The 21,945-nt window shown below is 34.9% G+C and overlaps 1 protein-coding gene and 1 long non-coding RNA gene across 12 annotated transcripts in view; one reads left to right on the forward strand and one right to left on the reverse strand.

The window, feature by feature from the left end:
• Positions 1–5,991: 5,991 nt before the first annotated feature.
• LOC138715586 (uncharacterized) overlaps positions 5,992–21,945 on the reverse strand; it is a 148,345-nt gene continuing 132,391 nt past the window's right edge. The window contains exon 3 of the long non-coding RNA XR_011336506.1: positions 5,992–6,163. This is a non-coding gene — a long non-coding RNA (uncharacterized lncRNA). The remainder of the gene's footprint in view (positions 6,164–21,945) is intronic.
• Positions 6,093–21,945, forward strand: part of LOC138715584 (CD2 antigen cytoplasmic tail-binding protein 2 homolog) — an 88,025-nt gene continuing 72,172 nt past the window's right edge. For 6 of the 11 annotated variants that reach the window (XR_011336503.1, XR_011336501.1, XM_069848658.1 and 3 more), the window contains exons 1-4: positions 6,093–6,194; positions 6,579–6,697; positions 7,154–7,285; positions 18,510–18,605. Coding sequence is in view for 2 of the 11 variants with exons in the window: in XM_069848661.1 (XP_069704762.1) it covers positions 11,354–11,407; positions 18,510–18,605 (150 nt within the window). In the remaining 9 variants the exon portion in view is untranslated. Of the gene's footprint in view, positions 6,195–6,578; positions 6,698–7,153; positions 7,286–10,898; positions 11,408–14,161; positions 15,513–18,509; positions 18,606–21,945 lie in introns of those variants that run through there. The other 5 variants (XM_069848661.1, XM_069848663.1, XR_011336502.1 and 2 more) reach the window with 4 other exon arrangements.

Here is a 21,945-nt window from a genome sequence, read left to right on the forward strand (position 1 = left end):
TGAGACAATACAGAAGATAAGAGATGAAATTAAAGATAGTTCAATTTGGGTTTCCATTGATGAGACTCCCGACAAAGAAGGTAGACTTGTTGGTAATGTAGTTATCGGTTTGTTAAGTGAACAATATTCTGAACGAATTCTTTTACATTGTGATGTTCTAGAAAAGTGCAATAACAAAACTATAGTTAAACTGTTCAACGAAGCTATGGGTATCCTGTGGCCAAAGGGTGTTATGTACGATAATGTGTTATTCTTTATTAGCGATGCTGCCCCTTATATGGTCAAAGCTGGACAAGCATTATCTGTTGTATATCCTAAATTGACTCATTTTACTTGTGTGGCGCATGCATTTCATCGTGTGGCAGAAGTGGTCAGAGACAATTTCCCTAAAGTAGATTTGTTGATTTCATCAGTGAAAAAAGTATTTCTCAAAGCTCCCAGTAGAGTTAACGTGTTGAAAGAAATGTACCCTGAAATTCCATTGCCACCAAAGCCAATTTTAACTAGATGGGGTACATGGCTAGAAGCAGTTGAATATTATGCCGAACATATAGACTCTATTAACAATGTTCTCCTTGCATTGGACTCTGAAGATGCAGTCTCAATTGATACTGCGAAAACAGTTACCTGTGACATAAGTGTGAAGAATGACTTAGCTCACATTCAGCATACATTTTCATGCATCATAAAAACGCTCAAAAGTCTCCAAAATAGGCACCTTTCACTATCTGAAAGTTTTGAAATTATAAATAGTACTGTGGAACAACTGAATCGTGGTAGAGGTAAAGTTGCAGATGCAGTAAGAGCTAAGGTGGACACTGTACTTTCAAAAAACCCTGGATATGAAGAACTACAAAAGGTTGTTGCTGTGATGAGTGGTGAATCAACAGTGAAGATTAACTTGGACTTATCCCCAGCAGACATTGTGAAATTGAATTATGTACCAGTTACTTCTTGTGACGTCGAACGCTCTTTTAGTCAGTATAAATCTATCCTCAGAGACAATAGAAGAAGATTCACTTTTCAGCACTTGAAAGAAATGTTTGTAACCTATTGTTATGGTAACAGACAATAAAAATTGTGTTTTGTTGAAACTACATTGGAAGATAAGGTACGTCCATTATATTTTTTGTTTAGTTTGATTAAAATGTACCAATATTTAACGTACATAGTCATTTTTTTATAATTTTAAGTCCATATTTAATTCCATATTTTGGTAAAAATCCATATTTAATTCCATATTTTGGTAAAAATAACTACATATATATTTACATATTTCATATATTTTTAGTCCATATAAATCCGTTCCCTGGTTATAAGTTTTGCCCAAAGACGTTATAATAGTATACTAGACTCACACAGAGCGCTGGTGTGTTGTCCAAAATTGAAACCAGTCTGCGCATGTTTACGCCTCCATGCTACTGGTAGAAATAGAGCGGTAAACACGATTGTCATACTTGTCCTTTGTTTTGTCTCGGGTGTTTTTAGTGAATAGTGTGAAAGTAATGGCAATATAATTTTGAAAGATGATATATTATCGCCGCGGACTCATGCTTAACATGCCGGCATTATACAATAACGTGCGGTGTGGTTTAAAAAAAAAATTTTGCCGACCGATTGTTGCTCTGTAGGTTTCACTCTAAGCGTCACGTTGTCACGTCTACTTTCTCGATAAGAATAAGCACTAGTTTGTTATATTGTTAAATGGCTATTATTATTATTATTATTATTATTATTATTATTATTATTATTATTATTATTATTATTATTATTATTATTATTATTTCATATACGAGTACGTTGGCTTTCTTAACTCTTAATAATAACTCTTTAATAATAATTTTTAATCACATACCTTAATGTTCGTCCTCAGCACAAGACATTACAACCTCGGGTTTAGTCTACGTGGATTAGACAAGTAAGTGTCATTTAATAATAATTGAAGCAGCTTATTGGTTGCATTATTGAAATTGAGGCGAGTGATTGGAGCGGCGACACAAGAAATTGAAAACAATAATACAATTAAATTTCAAAGACCTGCCGAACGCATGAGGCCGCTCAAAGACCTGCCGAATGTTAACCATGAGAGCGCGGCGATAATACCATCCCTGTTTAATTTTCCAAGCTATTTGCAAAAGGTACGATATAATATTATCTCTTTTGTTACAATATCAATATCATTAAAAATCAATCAGTAGTTTACGACAATAAAGAATACTTAATTGTTAGTAAAAGTATATCAGACTGTAGAGAAATCCCACTGAGTGAATTATTTAGACTTACACATCAGATCTTAAAACATTAGTGGAAAGATAACTTTTTGTTTTTATTATGTAAATGAATTTATCTGCAAGATAATAAACTTTCATTCAAGATCCATATATGGATAAATAAATATACAGATAATAAATAAATAAATAAATAGCTATAAAAGCTAAGCCTCCTTTGTGAATTTATGATTCAGAGTTCACCTATAAATAACTCTTTTACATTTTGCCGGATATATTTTATTAACAAAAGCAAGGAATGGCATCTTATTGATATTGCATATGTGCATAAAAATTATGTACCATCACTCCGCAAGCAATGATAATATATCTATTTTATTTATTTAAAATAAAAATACAATATGTAAAAAATCCACACATAAAAAGTATGTGTTTTTTTATCTTGCATAAAGTGATTGTTTAGTTTTTAGGTCTTCACCTTCACGTTACCTATTGTTTGCAATGTATTAGGTACCGATACTTTTTGTAATTGATAGCATTCCCTTTATTAATTGAAGAATGAATTCAATGTAATTTGGCTACCTTCGCATATTATATTATGCCAGATTACCTATGTCCTGTGGTCTAAAAGTACCGGTAATATAATTCATTTTTGATTCTCTAAAACTTAACAACAAGTCTATACTGATTATCGCATATTTATTTCACTTAAGAATTTGATTATAACAAGAACTTGTGTAATCAAGGTGCATATATTTATGTCTTGTGATCTAAGAGTTAATATGTTAATATAATTTTAGATTCTCTGAAACCTAACAATTTGCTGATTATCGTAAAATTATACAATCTATAATGTGTATTGTGTAGGCCTAATTATGGATGTATCAGTATGTTTTCTATAAATTGCTGCATACGTATTTTCTTTTCTTTAATGTTCTAACACATATCAATGAAACTTTGAATATGTTTATTTCGTCCTAATTTTACGTTAAACGTCGAAAATGGCCATAATATGTCAATTTTAGATCATCACAGCGTTAAATTGCGTGATTTACGCACTGCTATTATTTGTCTGCTCTCCAACAATATGGCGGCAAGCGCAGCGTTTAATTTGCCCCGGTTTCCTCGTTTCGCGCAGCCGAGACTGTAGGGGCTTGGTTTTGCCAATATGACAGTTTTAAACACATATTATTAATATCCATTATTTCAGAATATATCAGTTTTATAACATTCGGAGTATTATTACTATTACTATATAGCCAATTTGAATTTTCATTCGAGGACAAAGTAGTCATATTAGTCTACTGTGTATGACCTATTAACCTCATTTGTTCAGTTGATAATTGTTGGATGTTGGCATTCCTATTCTGTTTAAATCTTGAATAAATTATGGAATGGACGAACATGGCTGCTTAAGGAAGAAATTTGAACAGATCCAGTTAATTTAGAAGTTACTGGTGCTTTCCTGGGATAAACTCCAGAACATGGATTGCACCCTTTCCCTCTTACTTCAAAATTCAAACCTTGTGCACACAAAATAAATTATTGGCACTGAAAAGTGCCTTTTCGTAAATATAATGATGCGCATTCTACAAACGCAGACAAATCTGCTCTTTTTAGTATTATAAGACAATTTGGTAGGTGCAATCCGTGTTCTAAAATTTTCGGCTAAACTCCAGAACATGGATTGCACCCTTCCCCTCTACCCTCACCGCACCTACCGTGCAACTAGCTACTTTCCTTGCCAAAGACGTTGTAGTTATATATCTAGACACACAATTGGCGTTGGTGTCGTGTACAAATTTGAAACCTCTCGCGCAGGTTCGCGCGACGCCATGTTTGGGGAGCACGAATGATTGTTTCTATAAAGCATTCGGAGTTTAGAAAATACCATTGAGTATATAGGCGTTTTCTTAGTGGATTTCCTCCTTCACTGTAATATAGCTAAACTTATTTTCGTATTTTCTAACGTATAATATAAAATAACAGAAGTAAATCTAAATATTGTAACTAAGCATTGTTTTAAATACAAACGCCTTATATTGCTCATAAATAGACTTATTAGTTTATTTCTATTTCCTATGACCGAATACATGGAATATTTTTACTTATGTTATTTTATATACGTTAGAAAATACGTAAATAATTTATTTAAATTATGTTACAAAGAGAGGGATGTCCGCTAAAAATGTCTATAATTATACCCAATGGTATTTTCCAGACACCTAACGCACTGTAATAATAATCCTCAGTGTTTTGAGAATCAGAGGCGATATGACTCTTCTACTGCAGACATTGATTGCAATTCCCTTATTCTTACATCATTCTCAATGACACAATATTGTCAAAATGTGATTGTGTTCATTGCTGGCTTAGTTGTTAAATAATTAAGAAAAATATGGTGTAATAAACCTAAAGACTCAATTTATGGTACGTAGCCTACCAGCAGTAAACAAAATCTCTTTTATTTTTTTAACGAAAGAATAATGGGAGTCTTGTCATCCCATCATCTGAGATTATAGAAATATGCCCCTTAAGTGAAAGAGCGATTATACAGATGTTGACAGTTCAATGGCATATTACCACCCACTCTTACATCGTGTGAAAACAATGTGCTCCAGAAGTAGAACACTTGTACAATATTTCTACACTTATAGGAACATATTTTAGAAAATGGATCCCAGATTCCTCCCGAGAATCATATTTTTAACTTATTAAACTGACCATAAAAGTACATCAAGATCTACTGACGTAGCTCAGTGGGCTAAGGACTGTCGGTCTGGAGTCGCGCTCGGTCACGGGTTCGATACCCGATGATTTCCTGGTTGGGTTTTTTCTTATATCCCCAACCGTAAGGTGAATATCAGGTAATCTGTGGCCAATCCTTGGCGTCGTCTCGCCAAATATCATCTCGCTATCATCAATTCCATCGATGCTAAATAATCTAGTAGTTGGTACAGCATCATTAAATAACCAAATAAAAGAGAGTACTACATAAAGAGCAGATGTTAGCACACAGCTTAAGGTTACCAGTACAACACGACTTTACATAAAAATGTTGTAAGACAATATTTAACGGAGTCAATAATAATAATAATAATAATAATAATAATAATAATAATAATAATAATAATAATAATAATAATAATAATAAATCAATAGGCAAGATGTTCTGTACACTAGGCATGAGTTCTATTACCGTATATGACTAATTGACTAATTCATGCATGTGACGTTTATTTCATACTACAGCTGTGATAATGAGGTATTGCACGGTAGACCTACTTAAATTTCAAACTAAAACATTAGGTACATGTTTCTATTTTACAGGTGTAGGTCTATATTATGTGAAATGGAAGCGAAATTGTTCATTTATCGTCCACATCAAAGTAACGTCTTATACAGGCAGTGTTTTGTTAATAATAGTTAATACTAATAATTTTCTTTTCATCTGAACTATTACTACAATATGCATTTGTATTTCTGTTGTCAAATAACTATACAACATCTTTAGTTACGGTATCAAATTGTTACAGTTTTCTTTCGTTTCATGTCAAACTATCGGTAACTAAGCTTGATTATGTCTTTAACGTGGTCGCTTTAAATGTTAATAAGATTTTTTTTTTTTCATTTATCCATTCAGATTGATTTATAAGAGAAACCAAACATACATATTAAACATTCAGCATTGTATAGTGCAGCCGTCTGCTGACTGCTAGCCGGTGCTTCTCCCAAAGCATGGCGGCGGATGCAAGCTTCAATTTGTCCCTACTCTAAACTTCTGCGCAGCCTCGGCTGTAGGGGCTCGTTCCTTGCAGACTCCTCCCTCTCTCGCGTTCTCACGCTTCATCTCGCTCCGTCCGAGACACGCGCCACCTCGAAACTCGAAACATCATGGCGGCCACTGGCGATCTCCGCAAACATCGCACCCCTTCCTGCAACAAGAAATAATTCGCAACGTTAAAGGTAAGAAAGAAATACGTTTGAGATTACAAGACTTCACGTCATCTACACGGTACAACTTTTTTTTCAACTTCACACGTTCAAGCCATGGTGGAAGAATATTCTTCCACCACGCGTTCAAGGAATGCCTGCAAAATTGGTATTTTAATACTAATATGGCGTATCTTGTAGGTAGAAAATCTTAATGTATCTTAATTCAAAATGCGCTTTAAACTTGATTCTTTCAATATTCTTCCCAGACTGCGTGCGTACGAGCATGAAAAACTGAACCACGTAGATGCAGCTTAACTGCACCGTAATGTTTTTTTTTTTTTTTTTTTAATTTAAACTGAATTCTTCCATCATATCTTAAACGTTTATTAAACTGAGAACTGTAATTTTTTTAAGGGATAAACTTCAGAACGCGATTACCTTCCTTCTACCACTACCACATGATGAATTGACTTCTGTGTTGAATTACAAGAGTGTATTAGGGCCTAACTGCAAGTACGCCAAAAGCTTTAAAGGTAAGCTAACAGAGTTAATATGCACTTTGGGTATGAACGAACATCTTATTTTTGCATATAGCTAAGTTAAGTTGGTCAGATATCTTAAAATTCATGGGACAGAATCTGATATGACTAAATATGTTGTTCCCGGTTTAATTCTTTACAGTTGCGTTACCAAAGGATGGCGACGTACCCTAGCTTGGGAACGCAATAGTAAAGAAGTGTCGTTCCCGAAAAGACATATTTTAGAAAATTTGACTTTACAGTTAACAGTAGTACCTTTACTCGAATAATTTTGATAAAATAAAAAGAGTTAAATTGCCGGAGATATTTATTATTTTTATAGACTCATGGATAGAATTCTTCCAGGAATATTTCACAAACGTCGATTATACTGCAATCCTTCAATTGTTCTATGAAATGTAGTGTTATTAATGCATTATATGATACTAGCGTACTGCTGGTTTGTTTCAGTTGATAGAAAGACAAATGACGGAGTTTTACACTGTGAATGTGCTGCAGTGTACTGACAGAAATCGGATAGTAATGAGAAGACCTGGTTATTCCTGTTTCCTATGCCGAGTAATGCAGCACACAGCTTAAAAGGTAAACAATGGCGTTGGCATAAGCTCAATGCAAAGATATCCTTATATATCTTCAGTAAATAGTCAGGGTTGATAAACTGTAGTGATTTTTAAATTTAAGTGAGAATTTTTTGTCGAAATCAGATTTGTTTATTAAAATGGGTTTTTGCCTTCTTTTGTAATTCATTTAAACTTAATTTGCGCATTAGTTCCTACATAATTGTGTATTTTTTAATGTGTTATTTTAAGTAATTAACAACATCGCTTCAAAAATAATTTACTATGTTTACACATAAGCCTCATTATTAATACATGAAGAGTTACAGCACTAATAACCTGTACTTAATGATAATAATAATTAGCTTAGACTTAGGCAAGATATTATGCTCAGTTTGTTATTCATTAGAAAAGAATTCAACTATTTAGAGAGATTAATATTTACAAATAGATTTATCAGAAGAGCTTAGCATTGTGTGTTTTCAAAGTAAATACGTAGCCCATTTGGCATTGTGCAACTTTTACTTTGAATATTGTTATGAGCTACAGCAATTCATTTCAATCCTCAGCATCATACTATGCTTTAATTAGGTGGTGATTCACCACTGTGCGCCGGTGGCGATATGAAGTTCAAGGAATAATATAATATTCGTTTTATTTGGTTATTTAACGACGCCGTAACAAATACTAGGTTATTTATTGTAGATGGAATTGGTGATAGCGAGGTGGTATTTAGCGAAATGAGCTCGAGGATTCCCCACAGATTACCTGACATTCGTCTTATGGTTGGGGAAAATCTCGGACAAAACCAACCAACTAATCAGCCCAAGCTGGAATGGAACAGAGAATAGAAGAGAACAATGGAAAACTAAAAAAAATACCGAAAGTCTTCGTAAATGTTTAAAAGTAAATACGAAACAGGTTATACAGGTATATGCAGTACTACAACTTATTTTATCACTAATGAATGAATATAAGTTCTTGTTTGCTATAATTTTATGATAATCTGTAGCCTAAGCTTCTTCCGACCAGGTCGACCTGGTTGGCAAGTTGGTATAGCGCTGGCCTTCTATGCCCAAGGTTGCGGGTTCGATCCCGGGCCAGGTCGATGGCATTTAAGTGTGCTTAAATGTGACAGGCTCATGTCAGTAGATTTACTGGCATGTAAAAGAACTCCTGCGGGACAAAATTCCGGCACATCCGGCGACGCTGATATAACCACTGCAGTTGCGAGCGTCATTAAATAAAACATAACATTTTTTTCTTCCGACCATGAAACTGAACAGAGGGTGATCAGTGAGGGGTGGGGAGGGGATGGATAAGGCGTGGTTTTCCTGCTTGCATTCCTGTCCCTCACTTAATATCAAATTTCGATAATCCGAACAGGTCCCTGTTCCAATTGGTTCGAACTAGTGAGGTTCTACTGTATAGCAGTAGCGGCTATTCAAATGAAGAAGGTGAAAAACATTTCACTTGTAATTTGCGAGCCTTTTGATTTATATTTCATGTATTAAATTATTCAATTTAAAAACTATAGCGCTATAAATCAATAAATGTCAAGTACAGCATCACCAGGCTGTTTTAATATTCCCGCTGTTCACGTCTCAGTTCCTTGAGCGGCAGCGACGAGGCAATGATTCTCAGATTTAAAATATTATTTTGTTCTTCTATGTTAGGGTGGTTGCTATGACAACGACACACACTTCCACATTCTTCAAGAAACGGGTGTTGCTGTGACGAACACGTATTTGGTCTTCAGCCCAGCCGATGCGCTTTCTATAATGGGCAACACGGAAATTTACGACTATTTGTCTGGCCAGTAACATGGCCCGTCCTAAAGAAATTTCTTTCCTAAAAATTCTGCTTCGTCAATTCTTCTTCCCATATAGGTCCTATTATGTTTTATGTTTTTAATTTTTGTGCTGATATCTTCATTCCTTTCATTTTTTATTCTTCTGGCCACAATTTTACTGTTCCTCATAGGAAAATTCTATTAAAAATTAATACTATGAAAGCAATGGAAAGAAAGTTTGATATTCCGAACACAGCCTTTTTAGTGGAAGTTTGAATGAATTTTTGCCTTTCCTCAGTCTGTTTTTCGTCGTGTTTTGTGTCAGTAGGCATATGTCGAGCTATTCAGTTGTGATAGGCCTAATTTTTAAAATATAATTTATTTTACTTATCACTTTATTAGGTGAAGATATTAAGTGCATTTCAGTTTTTAATTAATTTCTAATAAGTGTGTTAGGACCTACCCTATAAGTTTTTGTATTGTTATGTTGCAATGTGAAAATGAATCCGTTCAATAACATAATGTGTACCTTAATTCAAACCTCATTTAATCGCTGGTGTGAGCAGTATAAGAGATATCTATTGTTTTTAGACAGAACTAACCAATTTTAGACATAAACTGTAAAAAGTTTAAACTCACAAGCTGGTAAATCATACGAACTTAATTTTACAACTTCATGGTACTGCAAGCATCACTGAGTGGTTGTGTGGGAGCCACTACATTGAAATACTATATTATTAGTCATGCCTACTACTTGGAGTTAAAAAAACATGTGTGGAATGAAACTGGATTCAGTGATTTTCTAAAATAATGTTAGTCTTGCTCTACAAAAACATGAAAATTCGGCAGAACATTTTTTTAAAGTGCGTGCTGCAGTTAAAAAATTTACAGAAAAATATGAACACTATTGGGAATAACCTGAAAAAAATGCTAGGCTATTGTTAATGCAATATATTGAAAATGTTTGTTTAAACAGACATGTTATGCGGTCAGTCATCGACACTGCTTTGTATTTAAGCAAGCAGGAATTATCATTTCGGGGCCATGACGAAAGCATTTCTTCACTTAATGTGGAAATTTCAGATAGCCTACTGCACTATGTTAGAATTTTGAATGTAGCAAAAAGTAGAAGTGAATTCTCAGGGAGAAAGTACAGACTGCTGCTTCAGTTGAAAAAATGATGTAGAACATGATCGTAATTACACAATATTGTTCTTTGAGATCATTGACAACATCATCATGCAGAACGATAAAAGATTTGGGGATTTAGAAAAACTTCGTTTCGTCAGCCTTGCTGATACTTCCAAATTTGACAATTACCTATAGTATAAATTTCCCACATGATCTGCTTTTTTCACTATAAGCTAGCTATTTCAACATATTAAAAAAGACCCAGGTTCCAAAAACTGAACTTGAGTTTTATACCAGAACAGTGAATATAGGAATAAACCAATTAAGAAAGTGCTAGACTTCTTCGTGACACAAAGATGTATTTGGAGAAGTGTATAAGTTATATTCCCTCATTTTAATACTACCGTCTTACTAGCGTACCAGTCGAGAGGAGCTTCTCATGTTTAAAACAAATAAAAACAAGACAAAGAAACTCAATGTCACAGTAGAGACTGTCAGCGTTAGGGAATATTTCGCTCCAAAAAGATATGTTGGACAAGATGATGGAATCACAGGCCCTCCATGAGAACGTTATTGGCAGGTTCGCAGCCCTGAAGGAATGGAGAATCAACTTAGTGTACAAGATAGGTAAGCAATAAGCATATGAAGAGTCCACTGCAAGAATGATGGATGTCACTTTCTTTTCGAAAATGAAACAAGACTGTTAATGTATAGCTTAAGACATATAGACTGTACATAGAGAGTTATATGACATTAACACTGATAGTTATTGTCCAGTAATGATCAGAAAAATCACAGTTAAGCTTTGAGCGCTAAGCATTTCAAACTTTCAATTGCTTCTCCTGAAAAATTATTCCAAAAGACATCCATCATTCTTGCAGTGGACTCTTCATATCTTAATTTACATGTACCGGTAAGTGCATTGATAACTGACAGAAATAAATGCAATGAAATCGCTTTCACGATTGAATATCATGGGAATTTAAGGGAGGGAATTACTTTAGTTACTCGTACATAGAGTTCCGAGTATCAATGCAACTAGCCTACATGGGCTTTGAAAACCTTGCAACAATTTTGTGCTTCACCTACTTTTTCAGGTATGAGCCGCTACTGCTGTATACACCCCATAATAATAATTAGCCTTTGTAATTCAGCTACCTATAAACTGGAATGTGGTTGTCTGATACAAAGTACAGTATATGTGACGTCACAGCGCAGGTACAGGTACGTTGGTATACAAAATAGTAATGCATCCTCTCCTCTCTTCCTCTAGAACAGCGGTGACCAAAGTGGGTGTCGTGATTACATCGTGTAACATAGACATTCAAACGGGTACGAGGAGTTTACTGTACATTGCTGTGTGTTTCATTCATGTACTGAAGGCAAGCAGTGGCAGTATCATGTCGCTCTACAAACTCTGTCTCTACAAGCAATAAGAGGTGGTATCGTAAAGAATGAAGAAACATTTTTCTTGTTCTTTCGGACAAAATGTAATAGCCTATTATGTTTACTTTGCTCAATGGTTCAATTAGGAGTATGTATATAGAAATATTAATTGCCACGCTGAATAATGTATTATTATTTTTAATATCATTATTATTATTATTATTATTATTATTATTATTACTGAGCACTAAGTATGTGTTTCTATAATTCTTCTGTAGTGCATGAATATTGATATTTTTAGATCTTCTCCCTAGAAGGGTAAAATTATTAGGTTTTATCTCAATTTTAATCTTCTTAATCTTTAGATGAGGGTAACTGTTACAACTCTAAAAATTTCCTACTAGGACATAAATGCACATATAACAGTTTTAAAGTTATGCTATTTATTTATTTTTTTTTCAATTGGAAAGTGTTATATTTTACGTTGTAACAGTTTTCCATTCTCAACTGTTGCTAAAAGCAATGTTCCATTTTGACTTGTAACACTTTCGCACTGAAAATATCCATGCTTCGAGTTTAGATTTTGCACACCTTGCAGTACTTAAAATAATGGTAGCATAATGCTGCCTGCATTGTGTTAAACATAATGTTGTTATTAATTTTGTCTTCACCATCGATGTAGTATTGAAATATTAATCATCGTGCATGTTCTTACACATCAGTATTTAATTCACTTTAATGTTTCATATTTTATATCCCTAAGAAAGATCAATGTTGTGTATATACTGCATATAAAATAGTACAGAAATTAAACCTGCAAGAAAGTTATAATAGAAATATAAAGGAAAGAAACATCAAGGGCTACAAAGACTAAAGATATGAAATCAGCAAAACAGGCTCCAAGCAAAGTTTTGTGCTACTCTGATCTTCAGGTTGTAGGCTACTTCTTTCATCTTGTGGTGAGTGTTCATCTTTATATTATAAAAGAAAACTGTCCTGTTACAATCTCACAATATATGAATATGACCACCTCTGTGGTGAGGGTTTTCCCTGAACTGTAAGGCAAATGCCAGGAAATTCGGGCCACAATGTTTCTGAATATCACCGGTCTCATTCATCATCGAAATCTTATCTATAACAAATCAGTAATACATGTACAGTCGCCATCTAGTTCACAACAATAGAACCAGTCTCAACAATAGTACACAGGCCTTTGCATTTCACCCAGAAGATTAACTCGCGATGTGACCAAAGATGTTAAAGCAAGTATAAATAACAGCGGGGGAAAAAATATATATATATATATGAATGACATCACAAACAGCCAGGGCCATTGTTATTTTTGACATGAGGGCTTGGCCAAAAGAGGTTCAAATCAGATTGACACATGTCTCTATAAATTTCTCACTTCTTTGCCAAACACAGTAACAAACCAGGTAATTTTGTTTTTAGACAATTGTGCTAGACAAAACAAGAACAAATTCATTGCCTCATTACTTTTGTACTGCGTAACTAACCTGAAGGAAGTTCATGCATTTGCATATTTGTTCTCTATCGTTGTGTGAATATGCTGAAAGATTATCTACATGAATCACAAATTTCTGAATACAATGATATTACTTTTATTGTGCATAAAAGTGCATATTTTGTCTTTATTTATAAAAGCATCATATTTTAAAATTTATACAGGGAAACTGCATATCATGTATGTTTATTTGTCTTTCCCTCATTTTTTAAAAGTGTGTAACCTCGTAAACACGACTAATTTATGTTTATGAATTTTAAACATAACGATGACGCCCTCATAGGGAGCCTCTCAAGTTACCAATTGGTATTCCTTTACTGCAGTCTTTAGCAGATTTCGATAGAACAATATTCAGTTTAACATCAGTTCCAGGGAATGTAGGAGATAAAGTGAACGAGAACACAGCAAATATTTTTTCCAAAAACCCTGGCTATTATCAACTTAAAGAAATTCAAGATATTCTCGAAGGAAAACGCCCCAAAAACCAACAAAATTTTCTATAGAACAACTCCCAGCTTTTGTGCAAACCCCTCTTACTTCTTGTGACGTAGAACGAAGTTTTTCGCGCTACAAAGCTATGCTGAGAAACGACAGGCGAAGAATGACAACAGAAAACATATGTCACTGCTTAGTTGTGAACTGTAACAGCATAAATGGAGCATTCAGCAATGAGGCAACCACTTCAAAATCCATACACTAAACCTAAGTTACCTATACCTTATTATTCTGTTAAAATAATCTCAGACTGATAATGCATATTTTGTAGCCTATTTATCTATTTTTACGTCATAAATGAATACATATTCTTCACGTTTTCAGGGCATGAACTTCCTTTCCCTGGTCATAGCACAGAAATTTTTAATCATAGGTCATACCCAGAATGAGAATGACTGTGCATTCTACTATTGAACGGTGGGGGTAGGAAGAGTTCTTAAAGGAGGACCTATTATACTGCAAACACAATAGATACCAGTACTGAAATTGGTCAAGAGAAAAGGCAATACCCTATGTACAAAGTCAATGAACTAGATACACCAGACATCTTAGGAAATAGAGCTACATTTGACTAACAAATAAACATATGCTTTTTCTGACTACAAGATGCAATTTATTTATTATTATTGTTGTTGTAGTCATCCTGGTTGGTGTAATTTATTTATTTTTATTGTTGTAATAATCCTGATACCAATCAATCTCATTTTGTTTCTAAATCTATATTTGGCATATTTTTCCATTGTATTATCTGAACTTATTACATAGTCATATAAGGAAAAACCTGTTGCAAATAACAAAATATTATGATATACAGTTATATCTGAGAAGTTTTGTCTGGATATTTTAATGCGAAAGTGATGCAACTAAAAAAAAGTCACATAAAAATTACATAAAATGTGTGTATGTGTGTGTGTGTGTGTATCTAATGCTCTGTATTTAACAATGAAGTTCTCATTCTTTTTGCTTCCCAATATTTTGATGGAAGGTCCACAAATGTCCTAAGAGTTTCACAATTAGCCAGGTGCCCCATCTCCATGTCCTCTTCTCTGGTGCACAGTAAGCATTTAGGTGAATTCAGTACTCCAATATGATGGAGGTGTTTACTGAGGCGATCATGACCAGTAATCAATCTAAACATGGTCAAGGCAGATTTTCGAGGTAGATCAGGAATTAGTTTTGGATCTTTGAGTGATTCTTTCCATTTTGAATTTTGATGTTTTTCCTGTTGGCTGTTACTTATTCTTTTTATGACTCGTTTTATTTATTCATATGGGAACTTTAAATTTGTCTTTAAGTTGATTTTAGTTCCTTTCTTTGCTAACTTATCTGCTTTCTCGTTACCGTTCAGTCTACAGTGGGCCGGGATCCATTGGAAGATCATTTGTTTATTTAGCATTTGAATTTGTTTTACCATGCAATGAATTTCTTTTACTTTTTCCATTTTAGGGGATGTAGTTGAGCTGATGGACTGGATTGCAGCTTTGGAGTCAGACAGGATGACTGTTTTTGCACTGGTTTAGCCAAACAAATACATTTTGAAGTGATGTATAAATGGCTTCAACTTCACCATCAAAATTTGTTGTGTACTTGCCAAAATTTTTATAAAGAGAAAAGTATTGATAAGTAGCTCCTGTTCCAGCTCCTTCATTTTGATCCATGAGAGATCCATCAGTGTAAATGTACAACCAGTCTTTTTGTGGATATTTTCTATTAATTGTTTGTAGGGCAATGGATTTTGCTACTTCTGGATTTATATCGTTTTTGTTGAAGACTTCATCAAAATCAAGGCAGCAGTCTACTTTGAAGTTATTTGAAGTGGATTAGATCGAGACCTAGAGGGCGCGTCCCCAGGTGGCGGATCGGGGAATGCCTCTCAGAAATTAGTGGTAGGAGAGAAATAAAATATCTCCCGTGGACCAACAGGTAATTATCTATGCTAGCCTGTCATGGCATAGAGATGCGTCCCACAGGAGGCAGACGTGGGAACGGTTGGTGGATTCAAGTAAGCCCTCCCGGCTAGGTCCGAAGGACCCGCTGACCAAAGACTGTGTTCCTTCCATATAGGGGGTTGAGAAAGGACAGTACAACCACCAACTCTTAAAAACATGGCGTCCTTCGAGAAAATGGTTAAAATCAGCTCATGAAATGTTGCATCCCAAATTACATAAAATAAATACCGACAAAATTAATATTTTAATATACTTTTATAACAATAATGAATGTATATACCAATTTTCATTGCTGTGAGATGATTATCTGATTTACCATCTACAATGAAAAACTTTAGGAATATGTATTATATATCTTTCACGTGTTAAATATTACAGTACCTGGTTAACTAGTTTTAGAGTTCTGAAGATGGCCCATAACAGGCTGACACTAGTTAATTAGGTACTGTAATATTTAACACGCAAAAGATATATATTACATATTCCGAAGTGATACAGTGTTAAAAGTTGTGTAATCAAAATGGAAAACTTTAAATGTCTGTACTGAAAAATCTCTATTTTTGAGTTGTAACAGTCTCGTTCTGAATCATCAAGTTATTTTCCAAGATGATATCATTAAAAGCACATACGCAGCAGATTAAATCGGTTAAGGCACTTGCCTGCCGATCCGGAGTTGCGCTTGGGTGTGGGTTCGATTCCTGCTTGGGCTGATTACCTGGTTGGGTTCTTTCCGAGATTTTCCCCAATCGTAAGGCAAATGTCAGGTAATCTACACTACTGTCTTAGGCAGGTAATAAAAATTGTAAAAAAAAAAGAACAAAAATACCATGAAAAATAAAGTATTTATTACCAAAGTATTTAGAAAACACAGAAAAAAGCAATATCACACACAAGAGTCACAGAGTAGGTTCATGGCACTAATATGATGTGTGGCCGCCTTTAGACAACAATATCTCTTGAATTCTCTTAGATATACTTTCTTGCAATTTCTGGAGAACTGAGGCAGGAATATTCCTCCACCTGCCACAATATAGCTGCAGACTTTGGCTGCTTTTTCACCTTCTCTTTGCCTAGATAATCCCAAAGACACTCGATAATATTTAAATCTGGACTATGAGGAGGCCAGTCCAACAGCTGAACATCTCCTCTACCTTGTTTTTGCTGCAAGTAGGTTTTCACTATATTTTCTGTGTGCTTCGGATCATTTTCCTTTTGAAAGACAAAATCTCTTCCAATTAATCGCGAACCTGATGGCATTGCATGATGAATCAATATTTGTTTGTATTTAACAGCTGTCAGCTTACCTTCAATTCTTATTAATCACTCACTCCATTAACTCCATATTTCCACACTACCACCCCCGTGTTTCATAGTTGGTTGCAGACATGCCTCCTTTAATCATTCTTCTTTCCTCCGCCTGACATACTGCCTTCGATGACTTCCAAAGATTTCAAATTTTGATTCGTTGCTCCAAAGGACTTGTTTCCATTATTGGCTCCCTATAGATTGTGTTCTCTTGCAGATGATAATCGCTTTGTCCTATTACCCTTCCGTAAGAGAGGTTTTTTTTGCAGTAACACGTCCATGAAGACCATTTTTGATGAGTGACCGTCATACTGTAGATGCATGTACTTTAGTATTGTTGTTTTCAGAAAGTTCTGCTGCCAGCTGTGCACTTGAAGCTGCTCTACTTCTCAGGGCTGTCACTTTCAGATATTGTTCATCCCTTGCAGTCAATTTCTTGGGCCTGCCAGTCCGCATTCGATCATCTATTGTCCCCAACTGTAGCTTTTCTCTCAGAATCTCCTGCACTGCGCAATACTTGCTTGACAATGATACCGCTCACTCAAAAAATAAACTTTGTATGTCATTTCAACTGAAATTTTTACCATAGCTGCATTTTTTTCTTGTTCAACCTGCTAAGAAGAGACTCAGTCTATTACTAACTTCAATGTTCTATTCTTTAAAGAAACACATTCATTTCATTTAGCACACAGTATTGACTGCAACTTGTTCTGTTTATATGCAATTTGTAAACACAGCAGTCAATATACCCGATTGAGGGTTGTGTCATGGGTCTATAAAGGAATGTGGTGTTTCCATGGTTTTACATTAAGCTCGGTTTTGATGACGGAGACGAATTCTTGTACTTATTTCACCAGTAAGACTTCATTCTAACTTGTTTTAGACTACTTTCATTCTGAATTCTAGGAACTAGAACACAATATAAACATATTGCATCGGGTGCCTAAGACTTTTGCACAGTAGTGTATGTCGAATCCTCGGCCTCATCTCGCCAAATATCATCTATCACCAATTCCATCGACATTAAATAACCTCGTGGTTGATACAGCATTGTTAAATAACCAAGTATATAAATATGCAGCAGATAAACTGATTTTCTTTAGTGTGCCAATTGAAGTTATGTTCAGATATTCTCCCCGATATTGACAAACTGGTGAAAGCTAACAGGTATCAGCGTTCCTCTTCAGAACATGTGCAACACGAATAATAATATTATGCAGCTGTCTCTATTATATTATTATAGTGTTCTGAATTGCATTGTGTTACTTACAAACCGCCTTCAAATACACCACTGGCGTTGACATAGCCAGCGGTGAGTCAAAGTATATCTCACCCCTACTTGCGAGTTTCGCATCCCTGTACTAGACCCTTCAGATTCATCCACTTCATCTGATGAAGAATACATAATTTATAAATTTATCGAATAACTGTTTTCAAACATTCTTTTTCTGGCACAGATGGACCTATAAAATTGGCTCACCTCCTTGTTATTTACTTACTGTTATCTTATTTATTTTCTCATAGATATAGTGCTACAGTGCTGGACGATCAATAATATCTATTAAAATATTGTAGACCTAGATGTGAAATACTTTTTTTGGAGTGGCCAATGAGTATTGTAATTACTCTTATTAAATTTATAATATGAAATTCTGTATATTTTCAGAAACCTAACCTTGAACATCATACTTCACGTACCGGGACTTCTCATGAAATACCAGATAATAGTGACCGGATATTGACTTCTGATGAATATAGTCAGGTATGACCAACATTTTACAATATGACTCAATGAAAGTTCTTAAAATATTGGCTAATGTTGTATTAAGTTGTGAAATAAGAATATTAAAATTACCAACGTAATTCCAAATATGAAATAAAAATGTCATTAAAATGATGTTCTTTGCCATTATACAGCAAGGTATGTTAAATATGTGTCCATTGTAAAATTCTTGCAAATCCAGTTTTCTTCCATTGCAGTATTTTCTCTCTCTGCTGTAATCCTTCCCCGAGATGAATGATAAGAAAGATGATGGTTTGTTTTTAGCCTCCCCAAAAATATATATAGACTGCTAAAATTTCTCTCCTTTCAATTCCTCAGGAGGCTTCTCAAAAAAAAAACACTCTCTTTCCCTCTCCCCCTCCCTCTCCCCCTCCCTCTCCCCTCCCCCTCCCCCTCCCACTCTCCATCCCCCTCTCCCTCTCTCTCCCCCTCTCCCTCTCTCTCCCCCTCTCCCTCTCTCCCTCTCCCTCTCTCTCTCTCCCTCTCTCTCTCTCAAGCCTTTCTGGTCTGAGCTGATGGCTGCAGCTCTAGTCAACTACAGACTGACCCAGCCTGCACCCTTGAACTGGCGGCCAAAGGGCCATTGGCGCATGCATGTAGAAACGAGAAAACATATCAGAATTTACCAAATCGAAAATCCTTTCCTGAACACACATGCTCTAAAATTATAAATAAACAGCAATCATACATATAATTACATCCTGCCAGATTACAAAGACAAATCATTCATACATATACCGTTACAATATTAATATTTACAAAGCAGGGGATGCTTGGATTGTTTTTTTTTTTTTAACAGCAGGTCTGCAGTTCTAAGCTAATCATGTGCAACAGATGGCGAGGGATAAAGAGTTTTGTTTGTCATGTAATTCAACATTTTCGAAATTACATGAAATTCTGTCCTAACCTTGTATGCATTGAAAGTAAATATGTCGGTTGCTACATTAACCATTGTACTGTATCGTTTGCTACCCGTTGCTTGTACTCCCACTCCCCTTTGCGCTGCATATGTCTCGACATTGTGAATTTTCTCTCTTCATTCAATTGCACTTTGGAATATTTTCAATTTAACTTGTCGACTATTGATTGTTTCTCAATTGGAATTGTAGCCTGGTTCGTTACGAATCATTTACACAATTGAGGAGCGTTTTTGCTAAACTTGATAGATGCAAAATTTTGAGAAAATGAGTTATATATCACAATCATATGATGTTTAGCTTCTGTATCACCCATGCAGTCAGATTTTGCACAACTCGGTTCATACCGTGCGTAGAGGATGATTAGAAATATCTCCTTCCCACAACATAAACTGTGTATACAATAAAACTCGTTTTCTGACAAAAGTAGTTTTGTGCATTGATCGAGTTTAGCAAAAACGCTTCTCAATTGTGAATGTTCTATCGCTTTGCATTCTCGAGTTACACTGCCAAGGCTACAATGGGACCTGCCAATTCGTGCCTAAACTTCCCCCTTACCGCAGTGAAGATAGATGATGTCACTCACTCCAACTCAATGATATGTTGGATACATTTATCCTTCTCTTGGTCTCCATTTACTTTATTGGAATGTATCGTGTAGTTTAGAAATTATATGCACGACAAAACTGGCCTGAAAATGTATCGACCAAATTTCTATATTACCTAGTGTTGAACAGAACTTACACACGTTAAAAAAAATAAGAATTGCTTTACTATAAATTTTCTGGCTTAAACATATAGGAGATCAGAAAGTAGGCTCTATTAATATCCTCTCAGCCTGTTACTGACCAGAAGAAACGCAGGGAACAGATATTCAATTCAATATCATTAATGATACAATGAGTCTACCAGAGCTTAATATTCACAGAGTGAACCGTAAGTACTATCAATAATTTCAGGGAGTTGTTTGAGATATTTCAAACAAAACAGTTTAATACAATTTTGCTCGTTTTTGCTTCCTTTTGGAGATAAAAATGATTTTATATGAAACATTTCATAGCATGTTTTGGGAAAGCCACTGATTTAATTCCCAATATACTCCGTCAATTTAAGAGAGCAATGAATTATGATAATGAATGATTGAAAGAATTTTAGTTTTGTTCTTTAAATGTGCAGAAATTTAATCCGGATAAATGTAAGATTGTTGTTGTTATTGTAGTTGTCTAATGGCAGGTGTTTCACAATAAAGTCATTTGACCTCTTGCACTCCAATATTTTTTAAAGATATTATCATGGTCAGCCACTGAAGCACAGATTTTGAGGTGTTCCGAATCCATTTCTTGGTTTGAGTTGCACAATGGGCAGTTAGGGGACTGATATTTTCCTATTCTATGCAGGTGTTTGGCCACACAATCATGGTCTGTTGCCAATCTAACTTCAGCTACTGACGATTTTTGTGGTAAATCGGGAATTAACTGTGGATTATGATGCAGAGAGTTCCATTTTTTTTTCCTTGAGATTGTGATATCAAATTTTGTTTGTTGAAGTCTAAGTATGTAGATTTAATAAATCTTTTCACAGAGTAATACATAGATTTAGTAGCAGGTCTGTAAGTAGCAGTGCTGTCCTTATTTGCTAAAGCATCCGCATTCTCGTTTCCCAGGATTCCACAATGGGATGGTATCCATTGGAATACAATTCTTTTATTGAGTGATATTAATTCAGAAAGAATTTTAGTTATTTCTGCTGTTTGAGATAAAGGTGTCTGTTTAGAGACTATTGATAGAACAGCTGCTTTGGAGTCTGACCATATAACTACATTCTTAAATTTATTGATGTGGCATAGAAGATTCCTGAGACTTTCACTTATTGCAATGATTTCTCCACCAAAACTTGTTGTTCCATATCCAAGAGATCTATAAAGTGAGAAGAGACAGCACGTAATACCTGCACCGGCACCTTGTTCTCTGGAGATCAAGTATAAATGAAGCCAGTTTTGTGGAGGGTACCTAATATTAATTGTCTCTAAAGACAATTGTTTCATTATTTCAGTGTTTACTTCTGATTTCAGTATTTCTTCTGTTAAATTTAGATTATATTCTATATTTAATAGAGTTAAAGGGTTTGGTTTAATTTGTAAGTTTTCTTTTAAATTCGGGATATTGATTTTCTGTTTTAATTCTTGAACAATGGATATGAAACTTTGTTGAGTTTTCAATCTACAGAGAGGACTGTATGAATGCCAATTGTTTCCTGGTAATCTGATCAGTTTTTCATATTGAATCAGTGCTTTTTCTTCTATTGTCATTTTGATGCTGTTAATATTAGTGAGGAATCTCATAGAATCTATGGAGTTGTTTTGATTCCACCAGTAATGGGCCTGTGAGCTTGGTTTTGAACAT

Source organism: Periplaneta americana, chromosome 15, assembly GCF_040183065.1.
Source record: "Periplaneta americana isolate PAMFEO1 chromosome 15, P.americana_PAMFEO1_priV1, whole genome shotgun sequence".
In the NCBI taxonomy this organism is placed as follows: Eukaryota; Metazoa; Arthropoda; class Insecta; order Blattodea; family Blattidae; genus Periplaneta; species Periplaneta americana.